This window comes from Neodiprion fabricii, chromosome 7, assembly GCF_021155785.1.
Source record: "Neodiprion fabricii isolate iyNeoFabr1 chromosome 7, iyNeoFabr1.1, whole genome shotgun sequence".
In the NCBI taxonomy this organism is placed as follows: domain Eukaryota; kingdom Metazoa; phylum Arthropoda; class Insecta; order Hymenoptera; family Diprionidae; genus Neodiprion; species Neodiprion fabricii.
The window spans coordinates 5676441-5700587 of NC_060245.1; the positions used below are offsets into that span (position 1 = coordinate 5676441).

The 24147-nt window shown below is 34.9% G+C and overlaps 1 protein-coding gene across 4 annotated transcripts; it reads left to right on the forward strand.

Moving 5' to 3' along the window:
- The first annotated feature begins 276 nt into the window (after positions 1 to 276).
- LOC124186887 (serine/arginine repetitive matrix protein 2) lies at positions 277 to 22122 on the forward strand. Of its 4 annotated transcripts, none has more exons than XM_046578976.1 (11): positions 277 to 487; positions 1464 to 1711; positions 2052 to 2156; positions 10141 to 10425; positions 12308 to 12436; positions 13053 to 13131; positions 14628 to 14683; positions 14860 to 16710; positions 17346 to 17579; positions 17989 to 18162; positions 20756 to 22122. In XM_046578976.1, exons 2-11 carry the CDS (start codon positions 1476 to 1478, stop codon positions 20898 to 20900), a joined length of 3294 nt encoding a protein of 1097 aa, XP_046434932.1. In that variant the 5' UTR covers positions 277 to 487; positions 1464 to 1475; the 3' UTR covers positions 20901 to 22122. The 4 variants fall into 4 exon arrangements, with proteins under 4 accessions (XP_046434932.1, XP_046434934.1, XP_046434933.1 ...); XM_046578978.1 differs by lacking the exon at positions 20756 to 22122 and adding an exon at positions 19288 to 19756 and having other exon boundaries at positions 282 to 487; XM_046578977.1 differs by lacking the exons at positions 277 to 487; positions 1464 to 1711; positions 2052 to 2156 and adding an exon at positions 6197 to 6515.
- Positions 22123 to 24147: the final 2025 nt, after the last annotated feature.

A 24147-nucleotide genomic window follows, 5' to 3' on the forward strand; every position in this document is an offset into this window, starting at 1 on the left:
TGGATCCTGATTTGGACATATTTTTCACTCGTGAAAGCGGTGATAAGCGCCATCTAGGTCAATCAGAAGTCAGCTTTAAACAGTAAATATTATCTTCTCAAATGAAAAATAAGTCAGAATCAGGTCCGGGATTCATCCTTTTATTCTTTCTATATAAATTTGATTGGCGTGAAGACCCATTTCGCCAAATCTAACCTAACTAACCGTAAAAACCGTAAAAAACCGTAAAAAACCGTAAAAACTTTTAAACTCGTGAAAAACAGATGCTTGTGAACTAGACCTCAAGTCACGTGATATAGTTTCTGAACGATTTTACGATCGTAGCTCCACATCGCGGTGAAATCAGAAAGTTGTATTACAAAATGGCAACGATTGCAGGTCGTACTTGTGTTTTCCGTAATTAAATTTCATCAATTGAACGATATTCAGTTCGTCGTCCAGTGTTGTTATAACATAACAATAACAATGAAGCAGTGACACAGCCGACGTAAGTAATCTCGTAGTGTAATTTTATCACCATTTCACATATTTGGCCCAGTATATTTGCCGGATCGATAAATCGATGCGCTACTTGGCTAATTCTAACCTTAACTTGGCTAACCGTAGCGCCCACTTTTGCCGCCTGTTTTACATACACCCTTGTACATCTTCATTTCATTGAAATTACTTTCATCCCGTGTATTATTTAGTTTCTACACATATTGCACACCCTGTACAACTAACCACTCAAGTGATGTTTGATTCATGATACCCAATTTTAAGAACAAAATCCAGTAACTTACAGTACCATTAATCCTCATACACTATTAAATTACTTGTGCACACGAAGTATATTATGTACATACTGGCTTGAGCTAGCAGTTTTCTGTGACAAAGTACTCATTCCAGCCACCCACCCGTCGCTATGTACTTTTTATTTACATACATGAATCACAACAATAAATTCATTCTGCTAAAGTTATTTCTCATGGACTGTACTGTTGATGGATTGTTTTCCTGCAAGAATAAAAAATACACTAATATCCGTATGAACAAGTTCCAGTTGTATTGGATCTGCATATTATTTCATAGCATTTTCCAAATCATCCTCATTTGAAATTACATATCGAAATGAATTAAAATTACGTGTAAACCTGTAAGAATACATAGCATGTTTACCAACATTGATTATATGTTTGGATATGAGTCAATGCAGGGCCATTAAGTATAAATAAATTTTAAGAGGGATTATCGACTAGAATATGGAACTGTGCTTCGGCAATGCCGATAAAATATTCGATTCCTTTTCATTCAATTCAATGTTTACTCATTCATCAGATTCGGCTAATCTTTATCAACTTGTTGGTTACTTTGTTTGATACACATTCTCGAATAATGGTGTTTAAACTTGACCTCAACTAAGCTGATACTAAACAAACACAAATATTGGTAAATTGATTTATCAGTGATTTCAATTTTTCCAGGCATAGAGCAACATGTATAACGGTATCGGATTGCAAACGCCCCGAGGTTCAGGAACCAACGGGCACGTGCAACGAAATTGGGCAATAGTCCGTAAGACTAAAGACAAGGTTTCGTATAAAACTGAAGAGGAACTCCAGAAGTTGGATCAGCTCAACAAACAACCTAACAAAGAAATCTTGGATCATGAACGGAAGCGCAAGATCGAAGTCAAGTGCGCTGAATTTGCCGACATTCTCGAGGATCAAGGGTGAGTTTTAATTTAGCTAGCTCGGAACTAACATAATTTCATGTATTTGTAATTTTTAATTAACTGAGATTGTCGTTGATGAAATCATGAGTTGATTTCCGGATTCATACTCTATTCTTGTCATAAAATGTTTACGATAAAAATTGACTCATTGTCATGGAATGCCTGAAGAATGGATGAAAAACAAGTTATAATTTTAAGACCGCCTTTATGTCATATCAATACTTTTGAACAATTTCAAACATTTTACTCGAAACCCAACATTTTTTTCTATTTGGAGCACAACTGAGACTGTGACTTTCGAGTCACGTCAGAATTTAGAAAACTATTTCTATTACAGATTTACTAGCGAGGAGGTCGGCGAGAAGATCGAATCATATCGCTCTATGTTAATGGGCAGCGATGTCCAGCCCAGCGTTCCTCGTGACGAATTCGGCCGCATTAAGTGAGTATGATCTATATATGCATTGTAAGTTTATCTATCACTGTATGAATCATTCTTGAACCGTTGCTTGAAGCATGATGAAAATTTCATCATCCCGATATTTTCCACATACTTAACACGTCTATAGGTTTTAACGCAAATTGAAAAACAAAACTATTTCGTACTATTTTAGCATTTGATTACTATTCACCGTCAACAAACTAACGGTTACTTTTTTTGGAACAAATTTTATAAACTGAATGCTCAATAGAAGTACAAAAATAAAATTTATGAGATATATGATTAAGGATAAAGATTTTTTACCGTGGTATAAGTGTCAGTTTACACTAGATACAAGTAAAATTGAATTACAATTAGAGACTTGAAATTTTAATTGGTCATATTCGTTTGTTTTTCACAAATTCTGTGTCACTTGGCACTCAAAATATCGAGTTTAAATCGAAATGCCAAAATACTCATATTTTTTACACAACATTTGAAGACTGAAAAGAAAAAAAGTTTTCAATATAAACCATATTCTTCCAATGTTGACTACATAAGCCTTACATATCGATCGGATTTCCACACAGCGTCGAATCACATTGGGGAAACCTATTTTTGGGAGGGGGGGAAGCAATATTCCAGGATTTTCTACATAACGCAGCGTTCAGGTTACTGCGTGATATCAACAAGCTGCTATTGAAAAGACATCGGTTCCTCCTTTTTAACGGTCTGGTCTGATCCCAGATCATCTACCCGAAGAGTAAAAAAATTGTAAAAACGAATCTTAGACTTGGGAAGTTTTTTTATTTTGAAGTCAATATTGATTTGTAAAATCGTAAAATTATTAACACTTGCCGATCAAAATTGTTTTATACAAGCTCTGGTGCAGTTCGTTTTAGAACTTGAACCTTGCGAATAATGTTTAAGCTCTTCCTGCATGAAGACACATTTGCGCAAGAATTATTGGAACACCAGTTATAAATGCAGCGGAAAACCCCATTAAAATTCCCGCTTTTTAAAAGATTAACTCCCTAACCGATCTTTTTGAATTTCGAACGATTGGACGATTGTCACTCATGTCTGAACTATAAGAATCATCAATACAGTGTACAAATAGTACGAAATCATTTGAAATCTCTAATATGCTCCCTGAAATTTCGTGAAGCGATATGAAATCCGATAAAATCTCTATAGAACCTTTTGACATTATCCAAAATCCTTGAAATCATGTGAAATCCCTGAAGATCTGTGAATTTTTTTTTTTCAAATTGATGATATTTTATGAAACTTAGTGAAATCGTTCGAAAACTCTTAATATCTTTGAAAACATGCGAAATCCCGGTAACTTATGAAATATTAAGAAATCATTCGAAATCCTGTATTAAATCTTGTAAATTCATCTGAAATCTTCGGAATCGCTTGACATCCCTGAAGTATTAAGACATTTTTTAAATCCTTTCAATCTGAAATCATTTGCGATCTCCGATATATCTGAAGGTTTTCAAACTACGTAAAATACCTGAAATCCTTCGAAATCGTTTGTATTCATTGAAATTTCGAAAGTCTGGAATCGCGTCAAATCCCCGAAATCGTTTGAAATTGCTAAAATTTCGGAAGTTTCTGGAATCACGTGAAATCCCTGAAATCGCTGAAATTTTGGAACTCTCTGGAATCTCGTGAAAACCTTGAAATCGCTGAAATTTTGGAAGACTGGAATCACGTGAAATCCCCGAAATCGCTTGAAATCATTGAAATTCCGGTAATCTCTGAAATCACACGAATTCCCTGAAATACTATGAAATTTATAGAAATCATTTGGATTCTCTAAAATCTCGTGAAAAGCGCGCGATGTTGAAATTTGTATTACGGTCGACAAACCGATTAGTACAGTCACTTGTAGCCTGTCGATTTTACGCGAAATAAACTTATCCACCGATCGTAAAGTACAGACTCGATGGATATTTTTCGCTCCAATAAATAAATTCCATTGTAGGAAAATTATCGAAATTGTGTAGCTGAAAATACAACATTTGGGATATCAATCCGAGGTAACGGGCGGTGTAATGTAATATCTACCCGTAGGCTTAGGGTTAGTTTCACGGTGCGTTATAACGCAAACCATACCTCCGAGAGCGTAAAACGTATAAATCTCACCCCCGATTCGCCTCCCCGTAATATCGACTTGCTATGGCGCCGGCGCCCTTTTCGCCAGCAATAGGGAAGCGAGAGAGACAGAGAGAGAGGAGAGAGAGAGATTCTCTCAGTCAGCATCCCGGTGCAGATATCAGTTTGGAAATGAACCGACGTATCGTCAGGCTTCGCGTAGCCGGGCTGCGAATCTGCAGCGCAGAGTATTCGGAAATAAATAAATAAAATATGTAGCTTACGGTGTAGATATTAATTAAAATTTATTTATAAAATCACAAAAGTCTTCCACTAGTTCGTAATTTCTATATACACACACACATATATATATAATCTAATATAATATATTAGGTTTAATTTAAACACAAGTGTAACGACCTCTTGAAGTAAAATAACAATAATAACAGTAACAGTAATCATAAAAACAACAACAATACTCGTATAACAACGATAAGAAAATCAGTAAATTTATCAGATTATTAAAACAAACAAAAATCGAGTTCACCTTTGTACGTAATTTATATAAATTACAGCACAATATTTTTTAATCAGACAAATCGAGAACGGTTTCTGCACAAGAAAAGCAGACTGAGGAAAAAATATAACGCGACAAAATTGGACAAATCATATAATAGACGATGATTTGTGTTGGATATTGACGATGAACTGTAAGTAAACTGTACTTTTTGTCCGAATATTATCCCGCGAGTCGTTGTGAGATATTGTCAGGGCGGTTCTTCCATTCATTCTGCAGAGTAAAATCTCGTGTTAATAAATAAAATCCATGTGTCTCCACTAAAAATTATAAACTTAATAAAAAGAATATGAATAATATTTTTTTAACATCGTCTGTATTAATTGTAACTTGAAGTGATGGGTGTGTATATTATAATAACAATCTACGGTAATCGAAATACAAAAATATTGCCGATCGTTAGTCAACGGAGAAAAAAATGATTGTTTATAATTTTTTCCTTACGTGAAATTAATAATCGTCATAAAATGTCTGTGCTAATTTAAAAGAAAGATTATTTAAAATTTATAATAGTGTGCCTGAATCCAAAGTCTTCCTTAAATCTTTAAAATAAGATTTGATATTCCAAGTTTATTAATATAATAATGATAATAGTAACATCAGTAGCAGTAACAATAACAGTGAATAACAATAAGTAGACGTGTAACAGTAGGAATAATTTGGACAAAAGCCAAAACCGCAGACGGGAGTGAATAAAGAATTACGAAATAAAAATTGATACAGAATCGGAGTTAAAATTCAGAAAGATATACGATTGATCGTAAAAATTTACCCTTCGCGATGAAAAGATATTCTGCCTCCTCTTTGATGTTGTAAAAGAGATTGGTGTTTGTAGTTAAAAAAAGCAGAAGCTCGAGGTAACAAAAGATGAAGTGGCATGGAGGAAGTTGGGAGGAAGCTATTACATTTCCCTCTCAGAATTCACCGCGCCTCTCTTTCTATAATGCCTACCATTCCCTGCAAGTGTTCTCGTTGGTTGGGGATTAAAGCACTCCAGGAGGAATCTTGATTGCCCCCCCTCAGGATTAGCATACGGAAAACGTTGCCTCCGCAATCCCAATTAACGATCGATTTAGCGCAAGACAGATGAAAAATCGTACCTTCGGTACAAGGAAAATTGATAATCGTTAATTGCGCATTTATTAATTAACAAAAAATAAACAAATATTGGATCAGTGCTGCACATATCATTTCCAACGGATTTTTGGGCCACAAAGTAATAATTCCTACCTTCCAAGGCTTGATTACAAGAAATACAAGTATGACAAGGACCGCTATATATCTGATTTGCTATAATTATCAAATTATTTTTTCACGCTATACGCGATTAATATTAATGAAAAGTGATTGGGGGGGTTTTGGATTGTGTGACGTTCAAAGTTTGTAGTTAAAACTGTTTCCTCGATGACGATGTCTTCGCCATTTCGTGTGAAAACGGCCAGAGGCCGCGGTCCGGCCGACGGTAGAGCTTTCTTTGAGCGATTGTGGAAGGGAAACTTCTTCCTCGATCGACAGAAACCGCTGAAACGATCGAGGCGCAGGAAATTGCAAGCCGCCAAGCAAATCACAGCGGCAGCTAACAGAAAAGCAGCTCAGCAGCGGACAAAACAGCACTGCTGTTGTTGTCAGCGTACGCTGCGCGATATTCAGCTTCATCTGTTGGCCGAGCGCCGCAGCAGCGTGCGGTCAGTTGTGAGGTGATTATTCCTGCAAATTGTTAGCCGTATCACTTATGCGATATAAAACATTGTCGGGATGTGTTCAGCGAAGAAAACGAGCCAAAAAACCTTGGAATCCGATTGAAAACACCCGAGTTCAACCACTTTTACCGTTCCGAGTATGAAATATTTTTTCCCACATTAGATTGGAAAGTCTGATTTTCGAACAATGAGGTAACGAACGATGTTGGAGCATGCTCACATCTAAAACGTTCGATTTTACACACTAGGGCTTTCTTGGCGCATGCACACTTTCCGATCATTTAATCTTACGCACCGCCAGTGACGTCATTGGCCCGAGTTTAATATGAAGTTGCGCGTTTAGGTTAGGTTTCATGAAGCGGAGGCCATGTCTGTGGACATCTGAATTGTGCATGATCCATTTAAAAAAAATGATCAGCTTACTTTTTGTTTGCTGTTTAAATTAAACTTCACTTCACAGGTGTTGGAAAAAATACCCTGTGACACACGTGCGGATCGGCCAAATCTGACGCGCGTGAGCCCTCGCTTTTACGGCTCACGCTGCAAACTTCACACTCATCGGAAATCACGCACTTTGCGCACTAGTAACATAATATGCTATTTTATCGTCAAATTCGAATTATTAATCCGAGTTTAACGAATGATGTGGCTGTTTTGTTTGTATCTAAATGAATACCTACCCTGTAAATTGTCAGAAATCTACTTCGGCTAGTTATAATGTATTTTTTCTTACATATCATTGGTAACTTTAACAATCGTATAATAACTGCACTTGTCTTTCATCCAATTAAGCGATCATAAAAAATTAATCTCTTTTGTACAGATTTTATTGACGAACGAAAGGATCGAGTGATCTAACTCGTGTCCTCATAGGCTTATCGAAACACATTTTGTAGTAAAAAAAAATGATAGAATAATGTGATCTTTTTAACGTTATGACCAAGTTTATTTTGTCGAAATTCACAGTTTCAATAATATTACTATATTATTATAATTTGATATTGATGGCTCAGTTTATTTCCAGCAATGAATACTTATTCTTTTAATTGTGGTTGGAAGCCTATCTACGAATTTCACGTATCATGTTCTTGAATTACGCGTTTCTGACATAAAAAAAACACATTAAAAGATTGAAATCTCATAACCATTCTCAGTCGTTTCAGATACTGCATTCTAAACTGTGTTATCTTTTGTTTCAAATTATTCCTTTTCAAAATTCTTATGAGATAGAAAATATTGTTTTATTTGCAAAGTTTACGTTTGTTTGGGCATGACTATTTTACAATAGATATTTCTTTATGCGCTATGCAACTTCAGAGTGTCAATCTTGTAACTGGGAAATCAGGAAAATCGGCTCAATTTATTTATTCAGCGTCTATTTTTTCGTCAATCGGGAAAGTATCGTTATTTGGTAAATACAAATATCGTTCTTATAATCAAGCAATGAAAGAGCAATTAATCGGTGCAGCTCCATCTAAACCTTTTGTTTTCAAATCAGTCAGAGAAAAGTTTATTTAAGTTTTATAAGATTTCTGCAAATCCGGCAATTTTTTTCACTGTCTTATGTTGGTAAAAATTCTGATTTTATTTAAAATATCTCGTTTACCCCTTTTTTATTTAACATACAAAACTTAACTTGGTTGAATATTTTATTTCATTGTCCAAAAGTGTATAATCTTTCTTCTCATATGAAGAAAACGGCGATAAATATGATCTAACTTCACCGAGATTAAAATTGGTAACGTTATCGTAACGAAACATTGCGGGAAAAATCACTATTTTCGTAACTTTACAGTGATGTTCAAGGAACCAAGATTTCGAAATACGAGTGTGTTATTTTTTTATTACGGTTTACTGAATTTCAGACAATTCCAAAATCGTGAAATAACGGTTTTCCTTAATCATGAATCGTTACGATAATGTTACTAACTTTAATATGATCTAACTTCACGAAATTGAAACTAGTAACGTTATCGTAACTAAACCGTAATAAAACAAATAACACTCATATTTCGAAATCTTAGTTCCTTAAAAATCATAGTAATTTTAAGAAAATATTGATTATTCCTCCAATGTTTCCTTACAACGTTCCTAACTTCGATATGATCTAACTTCACGAGGTTGACACGAGGTTGAAGTTAGTAACTTTGTCGTAAGGAAACATTGGAGGAATAATTACTATTTTCTTAACTTTACTATAATTTTGAAACAACTAAGATTTGGAAGTACGAGTGTGTTTTGTCTTATTACGGTTTACTAAATTTCAGACAATTCGAAAATCGCGAAATAACGGTTTATGCTCGTCATGAATCGTTAAGACAAAGTTACTAAATAACTTCAATATGATCTAACTTCAGCCTTATCATTTTGTTCCAACGAATAACCTCATTTTCACGGAGTTTTCTAAACGTGGCAAACAAAGTGCAACCTCCATACTATGCGTGCAAAGGTGCACGCGGGATTAATAATCATACCGGTAATAATTAAGTGCAAAGGGGACAGCTGGCATGTATTGATCTGGGGAAAAGTCGTGCAGTTAGATGTGTGAGGGTGATTTCTCTCCGTCCCGCTCACCGCTCACCACCGTATCTCCCTCCATCCTTCTATCCATCCATCCATCCATCCTCCATCCTCCATCCATCCTCCCCTCTTCTACTTTTCGAATATCAGGGGGTGGCTCGCTTCGTTCGCTCGACAGCAGCTCCAGTATTATGTCACTCCGTTACCTACTCTTATCGAACTCTATTCTTAATTTTCTAACATCCAAGAGTTGAAAGAAATTATGTATAAACAGCTATAATTGCATCGTGTACAGATATACAATTATCGTCGCGTAATATTGATACTTTTTTTTCGTTTTTTCGTTTCATTATTTGTCTACTAAAAATCTTGTAGGGAAATTCTGCGATCGGTGATGTCGATTTGTATTGACAAAACTTTATGATGACTGTTAAATTGCCAAAACGGTATGTGTTCATTTTGCAACGCTCCTCATTTTTTTATTATTTAGTATTTGGAGGAAAATTTTTTTTCTTCCAGACTCGTCATGTTTGTTCGAAAATTTACGAATCATTTAATGTTAATTTGTAAGGCTGGATGCAATAAATTTGTATAAAAAGTGATGTACCAGGTATAATTGAAATTATTGCAGGAAGTGATGTGAAAAGTTTTGACTAATTTATAAGTTGAGCGAATTGTTGAAATGTTGATACACAGTGAAGCATGTTCTAAGTAATAACTGATAAATTGCTGCTTATGGGAAAAGAAGTTTGAAAACAAAAAATTATCTCGATTTATTGTACTTTGATCAAAACAAGAAGAAAAATTTCACTCCGTACCAACCAATCGTGATTTGGGTTTTTTTTATTGGAAGTGATATTATTACTACTATCTAAAATGATCTACCTTTAAATTTAATTTCGAACATGGTTAAAACCTAAAGGCTGGACTGTAAAAAAAAAAAAAAAACAGCAATCCCATTTTTAGCATGTAGAAAAATGACTCATGCTTTTCTATTCAATTTTTACGACGTCAGTAACAATAAGTTTTTATAAATCAAAATCTGTTATTTTCTCAACCGATTACATTTGTGTGATAAATTGTTGTTACGCTTATTTTACAGCGTGCGAGAAACACACCAGATAGCTGAGGCTCAACAAGAGAAGAATGCAAAATTACGCGAGGCGTTCGGTATCTCAGAATTTTTCGTAGAGGGAAGCAGCCTGGATCCCGAAAGACACGCACGCGAAGCCGAAGCGAGAGCAGCTGCGAATAAAGTCTACGAATTTGTAAGAACACCGAGTCCTGATCCAATCGCTGCTACAACAGTGCCCGAAAAGAAACGTAAGAGAAAACGTTCTAGAAGTAACTCCAAGAAGAAGAAGGGAAAAAAGCACAAACGGGACAGGTATGTTCAATCATAATGGTGCACGAGTCGACGAAGGCTAGACTTGTTAGGATTCCTGCTGACATTTTGCTTCTCTATCTCTCTCTCTCTCACTCTCCCTATCTTACATTGCGCATCGATAATTTATAAATGACTTATACGTTATTCAAGTTTGACGCCGTGTTTTTCTTTTCAATCGTTGTGAATTTTTGATTGTATAATTCACTTGCACTTTCTAAATTTCAATCAAAAAGTTTTTATGTATTCTAATATAATTGCAAATCTCTGATTCGTTGAATAATATTTAATCGAAAGTTTGTAATTAACTAAACGATTTTTCTCACATCAGCAGCAGGAATCTAATCAAGTCGAGGCTTCTGGGCTGGCATCCTTCCCCAGTAGTGTCCTTGTTTCCCCCGAAATGTTCATTTATCACTTTTCGCACTCGTTCATTCGCTTACTACACATCTGATGTTTTATACTGACTCATAAACCGCCTACTATTTCATGCCCCGTACACGTTTCTCTGTTTCAAACAGAACTGAGGAGGACTGAGTGCCTACCTAGTAGGCTCAGTAGGTAAGTGTGCCCGTCGCGTCTAATTTCCAAAACCCTCAGACTTTCAGACTGCCTAATATATTTCATACTTATAACGTCGAAACAATACGATATATATATATATATATATATAGAAAAAATATATATATATATATGTGTGTGTGTGTGTTATATAATATATATTAGTTTTATGCATTATTACCCAAGGTAACATTATTTTCTTCAATGATGCGCTGCAAGTATCTTCTCAATTTTTCAGAGTAAATGTTTGCTATATTTCACATTTTCACCTCTTGGTAACAAACTTTTAATAAGTCTAGAGGTAAAAAAAAAAAAAACAGAATACAAAAAATGTGTCTCTTTACATAAGTGGGATTTAAAATTGAACCTTTTTTCATGTCCTCTTGAGAAATTTCGATATGATCAATATCATTTATCATTTAGAATGTTTTTCCATCCTTTTTTTTGATAATAAACTTGTCGTTGTTTCGTTTAACGAACAGGTTTTTCCTTTTTTCTTTCTTTTTTCTGGCTCGATGCAAATATGTATAAATGAAAGTATCAAATACAAAGATCGAGCAGACATTTACTTTTGATCAGATTTGACTCTTTCTATAGTTTAATCACAGTGCAATATTTATTGCGAAAGAGTGCATTTTTATTATCTGTTTGTTGATGTTGTTATCTACCAATGAAGCTTGTTGTTAATGTCATCTCTCTATTTTTTTCTGACAAGTCCGTCCCTATCGATGGTTATCAAGGTAATGCTAATCCCATATTTATATCAATACTCCTCAAATTTTCTGTATTACATTATGTCTCTTACATCAATTCGATTGAAAGATATGGTTTGTTCTCGATTTTACATCTCGATGAAATTACTGACCAATCCTTTCAAGTTACTTATTAGCAGTATACTGATGTTTCAAACGATCATTGCATTTTTCTTTGCTTGTACCATTTAATTGGACTGCGAACATATTATTATAACTAATACTGTAGCGTCGAAAAGAAAAGCCATAATTATCCACATCTACTTCGCAACGAATTACAAACGATTTAAACGTGCTATTTATTTGTGGAACTTGAGAATCGCAATGGCCGAATTCGAATACTTTGATCACATCCGTCACAAAATTTTTTTCATGCTATGTTATATATAATGTAATACAGCTTTTTTATATTAGCACAAGGTATGCACTTGTCGAGAAGAAGAACGACGGAAGTCGACCACTCCAAGAAATTTGTTATACGAAAAAGAAAATATACCTTCATCCAAATCATTTGTTTGAATTATAAAACATTTCACCTTTCGTAAATGATTAACAATTTTGGAATCTCCTAGGTCCGAGTCCCCGAAGGCGAACAAAAAGAAGGAGAAAGCTAAGAAAAAGAAGAAGGAGAAGAAACATAAAAAAATAGAAGTCTCGTCATCGGACAGCGATTCTTCAAGCGAAGATTCAGATGATAGCAGGTAACTAAATTGAAAAACTTTTTGTAAATACATATTGTTGCTATAATAACTCATTTACACACTTTTCGATTCACTGGCTTAATCAATTCATTCATCCGTTAATTATATATGTCTTGATATTTAAAACTATATTCCCAGAAACCCGTAAACAGATGTTGATAAGTTTGCCATTGATGTAGCTTTACGTTTTATAAATGTATGAGAAATCGCTTTAACTGCACAATTTTAAATCCATACGTTTGAACCGATAAATTTGGAAGAACTCGAATGGATCTACGACTGACCGTGACAAGCCAAATAAAACTTTCGCTCTGTCTTAGTACGTAAGGACAATTGTCAAGTAGTTTTAAAATATTATAATCAGGGTCCGAAGTGCAAGTTCGTTCTACACTCAGCGACGACTCATTAGACACAGAGAGCAGTCTGATTCGAGACCTTTGACGACAGGCGTGGGTAGCCTCCTCGCATGCACTCAGAACATGTGGAAAACTTACTCCATTGAATGTGGAGGGTTGATTACTCACGATCAGCCCTTTTGAAAATGCTGAACTGGAAAACAGATTTAAAAGAAGGATATTGAAGAAAGCAGTGAGATTTAATTGTCGTTGTTTTGCAGCTCCTCGGACAATGAATCTAAAAAGAAGAAGAAGAAAAAGAAGAAGAGGTCTAAATCAGATGGGAAAGATAAGCGTGAGGTAGGGAATAGTTACTTTGATATGAAAAAAAGAAGAAGAAAATAAAAAAGAAAGCGAGAGAGAGAGAGAGCGAGAGAAAAAAACTAGTACCAACTAGAAATTTGACCTTGGCACGAGAATCGGGTGCATGCAACATATATTTGTGTTTTTGTTTGTGTTTTTCTGTTATACGAAACATAAGTCAACACAAGTAAACATTAAAGTAATCAAAATTTGCATTCTTTCTTGATTAGCATGGAAACTCATTACTTGTTTATTGCAAAAAAAAGAAGCCAAAAAAAAACAAAAAACAAACAAGGTTTAATCTTGATTTTGAAGTTACCAAATCATTATTTCAAAGTGTAAATCTCAGTATTGTTTGTAATTATCAGCGCCATTTGACAGGAGGCATTCCCTGAGTGAGTACCTGATATGCCGCTACTCAATGTAATAATAATTATTCGTAATCTACATTCGTATGAATTTACGACTGTTGTATGTTCACTTGTTTTGTGTCAAGCACCAACACTATAGTTCGAAGCTTCTGCCATAAAACATTGTTTATTCCTTGTTAGAAAAAAGAAAACAAAATATTCTCTCCGGATTATTTATCCTTTTTATGGACTCTATTCTGCAAATATCGATAGTCCAAACAAGAGGGAAAAAAAAATGGGAAATTGAAAGATGCGAATTGAAACCATTGAATTACTTGAGTAGCTATTTCATTTTTATTTTTCTTTACCTATAGTTCTAACAGGATTAAGGGCGTTGCCTAGATCTTGAACGATTTAAGCTCGCGCAGATGCTCCATCATAGCCTTCTCGTTTCTTTATTTACAATTGTTCACAAACAATTTCTTTGTTTTACTTTTAAGATTATGTACGATTTTATGTTATGATTCTACCTGAATTTAAAAATCATATCGGAGTCTTAGAAAAACAAAGAAATCGCAACAATTGAATTATATTCTTTCCGCTTTAGGGGAAGAAAAAATTTTTTTTAATAATGTTACATCGAACCCACGACACAGATCCATTCGTCGTCTTCAAATTAGGATTACCACAAATTATGCGGCAAGTGATGTGGATAAAATAAATGCATTGAAACCCAATTTTTTGCACAAAGTACAGGTTCTTTACTTTTTATTCGCCGATTCTAACAGACATGAGCATCATGTTTAGTTGTCGTACTCTAATGCGAAATACCATTTATGAAACGGTTTTGTTGAGCGCCGAATTCGAAAGATCGTTCGGTTTCTAACTAGGCAACATCCTTAATGTATAGAAATATACATAAAATATACAAACGTATGGGACGTGGACGAATTTCCTTACGTACGGCATGGAATAAACAGACTATATTATCACAATAAACAGATTATGAAATCTAACATTATTAAGTTGCAATTCGAATAAATAAATAATAGTCGGTACTGGAGAATAAATATGACTGCATGATTGGTGTTCATTCCATTAATCTTAATTGACTCTTGATAATGGAGAACTATTTCTTTTTAGAAGAAGAAGTTAGCTGCGAAAAAGAAGCATCGGTCATCTGACAGCTCTACCGAAAGGTAAGCAATAGTCGTACGTAATACTATTTCCAAATAATTCTACGAAAGTTTGAAACTTTTTATACGTCAAAATAATGCCTCGCGAAGTGATCTTGGATAACTTTTTTGTAAGAATAATGTAAACTTCTTACAATGCACGCCATGTTGTTCATTAATCATTTTTACATTGTTCGCAGCTCTCCAGAGCGCCCAAAAAAATCTTCAAAACATGACAAAGTGGCGGAAACAATTCAAAAAGTAGACGAAGCTGAAAGTACTAGCAAAAGAACAGAATACTTGAGAAGAGAGTTGGAGGAACTTGAGAAACGGATAAAAGAGCGAGAACAGAGAGAGTTAGAAGCGCAAAATCAACTGAAAAAGGAAAAGGCGGAAGAGAGAGTCAGGCGCAGGAGCCGTTCGACTTCTCCAAAGCAGAAGGAATCTAGAAACAAATCACCGAAGAGGCAAGATAGAATCGGAAGAGCTGGAACAAGGAACGAATCCCCTCCACCTCCACCTAGGAGGCCCAGAGAATCACCTGCCAGGAGAGTCAGTTTAGAAAATCGTGACAAGTCACCGTTTGCGCAAAGAAACTCGCCCTTCCGTCGCAACAGGTCGCCGTCAAGGGGAAGAACAGAGCGACGTTCGCCAAGGAGACACTCGCGGCACAGACACGTGTCACCCTCGCCCAGAAGACAACGATTCTCAGGGTCCAGAAGACGACGTTCGATTTCAAGAAGCAGAAGTCCATCGAGGTACGAACGCTACAGTTCCAGGCGAAGACCGTCGCCACCCAGGCGTAGGAGGTCAGGATCTCGGTGGAGGTCAAGGTCGCCACGACGAGGCAAAGAGACAAGAGAGAAATCTAAGGATCACAAGAGTCGCAGCAAGTCGAGAAGCCGCTCCCGTCGATCCAGTCTAAGTTATTCTCCGGTGCGTAGGAACCCCGAACGTTATAAGGATATTTTAGAAGACAAAAAGAAGGAGCAGAAGAAGAACGACAGTGAAAAACAAAAGTCACGCTCGATTTCACGGAATCGAAAAGTTCAAACCATCACTCCGAGGGTTAGTCTACGCTCTTCGAGCGAAGACGAAGGAGATCTAGCAGACGACGAGCCAAAGCAAGAGGACGAGGAGAGACAGAAGGAATTGAACACTTTGAAACAGTTGCAAACAGGCTTGGCTGCCAAAGCCAGAGAATCTTTAGGTAGAAAAGTAATCAGCCCGATCAAAGTAAAAGTCGAGAGGAAGGACGAGAACGTTTTTGACATCGCGCTACCGGAGGAACCGCCAAAATTAGGTCATAAAATTATCGGGCCTTTACAGGAAAGGTCTAAATCTTTTTCACCGGTACAACCTACCGATGCGATATCTCCAGCCACAAGTAGATCGCCATCGCCTGCTTTGCCCTTGACTAGAGCCGAAGCCGCTGTAAGACTGAGGTCGCCCACAGAATCTCCGCCTCCGCTGACGACACATTTCCTCCAAAGAGCAGTCAAGTCGAGATCAAAAAGTCCTGTCAAGAAGATAAACCGTTCACGTTCTGGATCAAGGTCCAGATCCCGATTGAGATCGAGATCTAAATCTGTTGAAAAATTTGCCAAGAATAGCCGATCGAGGTCGGTATCAAAGCACAGGAGTTCCAGGTCAAGTTCTACTTCCGTATCGCCGGTTAGAGTGCGGCGTAAATCGATATCCAACTCGCCTAGACAATCGAACAAAATTTCGCCAAAACCCGCGAAATCACCGCCTCAATCCAAGTCAGTGTCAAAGGGCAAATCTCTATCCAGATCGCCTTCGCGGATTTCAGACAAATCTAAGGACGTTTCGCCAAAAAATATGTCTATATCTCGTTCCACGACAAGATCGCCGGCTTGTTTCGTTTCTACGAAAATGTCTACCTCTCGATCGCCGTCGAGGTCTCCGATAAGATTGCGAAAAATTTCGCCTAGAAACAAGTCGTATTCTAGATCGCGGTCAAGATCGTACTCCAGGTCACCATCCAGAGAGAAGGACCTGTCCAGGTCGCCCAGCAATCAATCTGCCGTGTAAGATATTATTGAAGCTCTAAAACATTACTGCGTTATTAATAACCCGCAATAGCATGTAATGGATTCTCAGTTTATAAATTTCATTTCTCATGCATGAGATGTTGAAGGTAATCTTACTGTTCCACCGATTATCATATTCAAATTGGTGGCATATTTAGTACTGTGTTCTATTTTTTAAATCTTGATTCAACTATAAATCGTAGGACTTTTATGAGTTTTACAGTTTGATGAGTAGGATCGTGTCGCATACCCGAAATATTTAATATGGTTTGATTCTGAACGAATAGTTTCTTTATTTATCTGTTTGTGAGGACAGCATCATGATTTTTTATTTAAGATATTTCAAGTTTTAGACAAAACGTAGTCATGTTTTTCATACTAGATCAAATTTACCTGAAAGAAAATGCCAAGTTCAAACGAATATACTTCAAGCACGATTAATTCTTTACTTCAATACTTTTGAAGTGGTGAAAAAGCCCTTCGTCGTTGCCGTAAACAATTTAACTACATACTGACAAGTAAATACTTCCAAAGCTACTAATACACAAAAAATTAATCGAGACGATTAAAATCTAAAAATAGCTCATTAAAAACAGGTTCGTGTTTCAAATAATAATAACAAACAATTTCAGATTGAGATCGTCATCCAGGGCAAAGCGGTCGGTCTCCAGATCGCCACAGAGGTCAAAGAAATCAGTTTCACCACATCTGCAGAAGTCTAAAAGCAGAAGCAGGTCTCTGTCGAAAAAATCGAGAAGCCGCTCTTTGTCAAAAAAATCCCTGAGTCGTTCACGATCTGTTTCTAGAGAGTCTAGAAACAAGGCAAAAAGAAGTCACAGTCGCAGCAGCTCACGCTCTTCAAATAGGTATGCTTTGCTTAAAGTAAAATCTATCAATATCAGAGCAGATTGGTGCTAAGAGGATAAACTATCCAAAAATACTCTCTCAAAATTTTAAGTAAATCGATCAAGTTGTTTTTGAAATATTGTAGGCATCGCAAAACGTGTCACCAAGAAAAATCGAATGGTTGCTGTTATTTTCAATGGCAATGCCTTCTGTTGATTGATTCTAGTTAAAGAAAAAAAGATGAATATATTTTAATGAATCTTGATCTATATACTTTTGAGTAAAACAAACACCAATCGAATTGAATAATTGGTTGTCAATGTGTAAATTTCAAGAACTGACACACTTTTCAGTCAACTTAGGTCGATAAATAATACAAAACGTACATATCCCTTGTTACCTAGCAATAAATTCCTATCGTTATCACAGCTCTCCTAGGCACAGTCGACGAAGCTACTCTAGTTCTTCTCGATCGTCGAGCAGCGGTTCGAGCCGGTCGTCGCACTCGAGTTCCAGCAGCTCAACATCAAGTAGATCTCGATCACCATCAATTCCACGTCGTCATGGTTCACCAAGCTTTTTAGACAGACGTCGAATCACCAGGTAAGCTATATTTAACCATCGTTACTGATTAATTTTGTAGTTAAATTTCGCATATAAATATCCAGTGCACCAAGCTAGAATTCGTAATTACACTTTTATTTTGTGTAGCAATGATTCGTCCACTTTTATTTATTTATTTAATAATTTTTAAAACGTCGTTGTTTACATGTTACCCCTTCATTTTTGACTTTAAAATTATGAAATATACATCATTATATATATATATATATATATATATATATATATATATATCAGAAACTTTTTTCGTCAAATTTGCGGAAAATAACAGTGCCCGATGAAAATAACAACTTGGCATTCTGGCGTCTTCGTAAAAGTCTAAGAACCAAAGCGATCAGGGAATTTCACATCATGTGTGAAATATTTCAACATCCAATTACATATTTCCAACGAAACTTATACATAAACGTGTCTCTTTACTTCAACTGCTTTGCTAATCTGTAACGCAGCAAAAATTAAAGCCATATTGTCAGATTCGTAACAGTAATCGGTACAATTATTTGACCTATGGGGTCTTGCTGTATTTACTGCGTACAGTATTTGATATGCAATACATTTTTTTTGTTCAATCAGGCCTGGCACTAATTAGTCAATTTCTCTCGTTTAATCCGACGTTTTTAAATCTATTTGAATGTACTGATTAAATTTTTCGTTTTATTGTACGTCCAATTTGGCTGTGTGCAAATAAAGAATATTCTTTCTATGCTTTTTCACTCTCAGAATTTCTGACGGCACACATGAATTTTTAACCGTTGACGTTTCCTGCTGAAAAATCGGTTATCAAATTTAAACAATGGTGTTGCATTCCCTACAAATAGATTGCTAATATTTTTTACTTAGAAACCAGGCTATATACTTATAATACTTATATAAATAAATAAAAATGACATCTCAATAGTCTAAACGTCATCTACTAGTTTTTCCATTGTTACTGATTACAATAAATATGACAGTTGCGAATTTTTCCACTGAACTTTTTCTTTCGGATGATTCATGAGAAAGTCAGATGAAATCGGTGAATGTCACTGTATCAGATAAATATATACCGAAATATCCTGATATCAGTTTTATCTGAATCTAATGTTTTGTTTTTATTCTATTCAACAGAAACAGATCGAGGGACAAGCATAGAAGATAGTGTTGTGATTCTCTTCAGTTATTGTTTTAATTTCCTACATTTATTTAGAAAGTAAATACTATAACTTAATTCACTACTTTTCCTTTTTTTCTTTATACCATAAAAAAAAAGTAAATTTTTTTTTATTTCTTTTTTTTTTTTGAAACCTAGTTTGTAACACGCAGTCCATTCTAGTTCAAATAATACAAACAACCAGGACAACTGAGTCGGCTGGTAACTGTAAGCCTTATTGTGTTAGCTTAATGTACGATGTAATTATTGCGATTCTTAACTATCTATTTCGTTACACGGTTAATCTTTTCAACTCAATCCCCACTCTGGCACAACTGAGCACCGATTCAAATTTGTTTAAAAAAAAAAAAAATCTTGTACAGGACATATCTTTCATTTTCCTAAGAATTATGCTTATTAAAGTTATGAGGAACACTTATTTTAGTTGTAGCATGTGTGTATTTTTCACGTAACTTATTGTAAATTTAATATGGCTGGTAGTGAGTTTTCTTTTATATCATACATACACACATATGTATATGTATGTATTATATATATATAATATACATATATCTATATATATGTGTGTGTGTATATATATATATCGTCATCAATCAATTGCAAATAAAAAAAAAAAAAAAAACGCGTTTAGTTGTGAAGCCTCCCTAGTCGTTTCTTCATTTTGTGTTGTGATTCATGAGCCTTTTGTAATTTCCAAGTCATCTGTTGCATCGTAATGAAAAATTGAACACTAGGTAAGTACCGTTTATTTTATTTTGCACCTTTGTATTGAGTTATTCAATGTCGCATGAAAACGCTACTCCATATTGCATGTGTAATTTTATTTTCTTATAGTTATCGTTTTCATAAATGTTTACTATTGACGAGAAAGACGTAATAGAGAGTTGTAATAGTGAATACTTACATATTTGTAGTTCATGCATACATACATTCGTGTTATTTCAACCATATCTAAATACTCATCAAAGCTCTTCTTTTTTAAGAGTAAAGTATTTTTGTGCACAATTCACCGTTACTGACCAAAGTTTAAATTCTGTTCCTAAATTCTAACACTTAAATTAAAAACACAGATTCCTAAATCACAGTTATCCACGAAAACTTACCAAGAATGAGAATAATACCGCTTGATCTAAACCGAACCATCGTGTGAAAAAATGTAGAATTAACAAATATTTAAAATCAAAATTATCTCACATGTTCATGTCTCCGTTTATTAACTACTACTAATTCAAATTTGTTAGCATTAATATTGTTTTGCTCGATTTGTATTAGGCAAATTCGAAATTTAATGAAAAAAAATAACATGTCTGTGCTTGTAACGAAAAATTAACGTCAATAAAAAAAAACACGTCATGTTGCAGCGAACTGACTACAAATTTGTCGTTGCCGTTTCTACTACTATCAATAAAATAACGTTCATTACAGTGCTAGAAAACGACCAATTCCTTATCATCGACCAACACCATCGCCACCATCTTCACCCAGCAGTTCCGAAAGCAGTAGACAGAGCAATTGGTCAAGTCCTCATTCGAGCCGATCACCCACTCGTAGCCCATCGTACAGTCATTAAGAAACCTTGGTCTCTTGTTCAAAGGGTTCTAGAAAAATCAGATGTTCCTACGTGTATACAAAAATTTAACATGGTCATGCTTCTACTTGAAGATTTAATTGGGCTTTCTGATATGTTGACCATTTGTTGTCAGAGAGATTACAATGTGATTATATATATTGTTTTAATGATTTTACCGTAAATAATTTCCCAGATTCTTGTACTATCAGGCGATGCCATGTGCCTGTGTACCTAATCTGTAACTAATCGCGCGGAGTAGACTTTTTCAATTGTGTATCGAGAGGCACATTTTTCTTTTTTCTTTTTTTTCTTTTATTATACAAAGCAAAGGCTACCTTCTCACGGGTGCATTATAGTACGTGGAATATCTTAAAATTACACTGTTAAGTGCTTAGTACATTTTATTGCGAGCATCCAACGTTGTTATTACACTTTTATGTGCAACTTTCTAGTCAACTGTATTCGATACAAACTCACAAATGTTTGAGGAAAGTTATTTTGTTAATATAAAAAAATGATTATTTATCGAGAGCAAAATTTAATGATATTTAACAAAGTACCATCGCCCGATATATCCAAAGGAGGAAATTCACAATAGTAAAGTACCTTGATTAATACGAATAGTATACACTAATATTTCGATAATTGAAGCTGAAGGATATTACTTGATCTTTGATCAAGCATTGCATATTTTTAAAGCCTCCTTTTGTACTTCAAGTATGTATTTAGAAATTTGAAACCTTACTAGATTACGATAGTTGGATTCTATGAGGCACACTTGCAAGCATACTCAATAAATGTTTTTATACAATTTAAGTGATATTCATATAGCGACAGTATTTACTATTTTCAGTAGTCTGAATACCTAAGCAATAACAAATCCGTAAGAGGTTTGAACAACATTAAGCTCACGTGATTCTACGTCATTATTTTATTTCATTTAATTTTCGTCCATTTTACTATCGTAGTTTTGTGAATTTTTTAGATTATTATTATTACTTACACCTCTACACTGCATATCGGATAATCCATCTCAACTCGAGTGAGTCCTGACGCTTAACATCACAGACTTTATTATATTATTTACCCCACACAGTCTCGTGAATTCTTTAAATTCCATCTAGCCTCCTTTTACGAGATAAATAAAATTGAGTGGTCAGAAGTTTCACACGAGCGTTAGTCGAATCTCAAATTTTTTAATACAGAAGTCCATACGCTACACGAATCTTTGCTTTGTTGCGTTTTTTATAAGCGTTGTTCTTGATGTACTTTTTTGGCATACTGAAACACGAAGTTTTGCGTAAAATTATGAAAAAATTTTGATTTACTTGAAAATTTCATTCTTTTTAAATTCCAATGGTGTGTCAAACACTCTTGTCATAAGAAAAGTTAAACACGGAGGAATATCAATTGCTAGACTGGTTAAAGATTTGGAAAAGTTTATTCGCGTTCGATAAAGGAAAAGAAAGAATCTTTACCAAGTTGACTGAAAAAGAATATCTAATACAAGCAATTTGTCAAGAATTTTAGTACCATGGAATTGTTATAAAAACAGTTAATCGAATTGAGTTGGTTGTTGTTATCCGATATACATTAGTAGGTGTATTGACGATATCATTGGGCTAGTTTAATTTTTGTGAAAATTTACGTTCGTTGCATTTGTTAAATGCACATTTTTGGAATAGTTTTTATCTGCATGATGCAGTAATCGGTTATAACTGATATGTCGACGCTAGTCAAATTGTGACATTCCATGACTGTTTGTAGAATATGTTAGTCACATCTTATATTGACCAATATTCGCAAATTATTGTGATTTAATATTTTTGTGCAATGTTAACTATCCAGTCCTGTGTACATATAGATTATTGGTACACCTAGCAAAGGTCACCATTGTAGCATAATTTATTTTTACTGGTTCAGTATTTTATACAATACTCTAATACCTATTTATCGATTTATTTATTTATTTATTATATTTATTTATTATATTTAGCTAGTCACTGAATTACGATCCAACTTGTTTATCGCAAGTTATGGACCCCAACATGTAAACATATTATAATATACATTTGGGGCTGTTCATTCTAATCCGATCGCAAAATGTTGTTTTTCGAAAGTTTTGTTCAACTCTTCGACATTTTTTATTTTTTTTTTTACCATTCGACTCCTTGTACCATGAATATTCAGCGAAATTTTCAGCGTATGATGATGGAAGAAAAATGATATCAAGATATTAAAAAAAAAAAACAATTGAAATAATCGACTCTGAAAGATTTAAGATGAACAGCCCCGTGTGTTTGAGTGCGTTATTTAGTGAAAAAAAATATGATACGCCCACACACGTTATAAAATGAAATGTTCAATGTTGATTCGTTCTATAATACTCATTGGTCTAAGACGTGTAATACCTTTATATTATTAATGAGGTACCGAATGAGAAACCAGGCATCGGTTCAAAAGATATATGGTTCAACTGAAAAAGGTACTGAAGTTAATTTTTAATATATACTAGTAAATATAACAGTTATTCTAACAACAAAGTCATAAAAGAATATTAATATTGCACTAACAATGAAGCACTGAAATAATAGAATTCATTCGAATGATATTTTTTTTTATGAGTACAATGTTGATCGTACGCCGAGGCCTTGTCATAACATTATGAAAAAAATAGAAATAGGGAAGTACAGTGTTTTTTCAGCCCTCACCAAATGACCTTTCGATATGTCCGAGGTTCAGTTTCTCGCGTGGTATTGTTGTGCGACTTTTATCCCCGCCCCCCTCGTAAAACACATCAGTTGTACCATCGGTTCTAATATTATGCGCAAAGTGTGCATTATTGACGGTTATATTTAAATCCAATAATTAATTTAGCATTAATGAAATCAACCGTATATTTAGTTGTTATTGCACTAATGGACCCCGATACTTCTATGCCGGATGTCAATACCCTGCACTGAAATACTGGTGACCCGCGGTAGCAAATCTTCGCATAGTGCGTAGGAAGAAAATAATGTGCCAGTCCTATTTCAAATATTCATGAAATGTATTTTTAATATATTACTTCCATTATACTTGGTGGAAGCATGTTCATATTTGAACATCATTACGAAGTGTCTGTTGTGATGGATTTCTGATCATTCGTATATGTGCGTCTTACAGCAACGAATAACTTGAAAATGCGAGTAGGTATTGCTCGTTATCGCTTTCAAAAACGTTTCAAGAGAAATGTAAATGTCGCCAA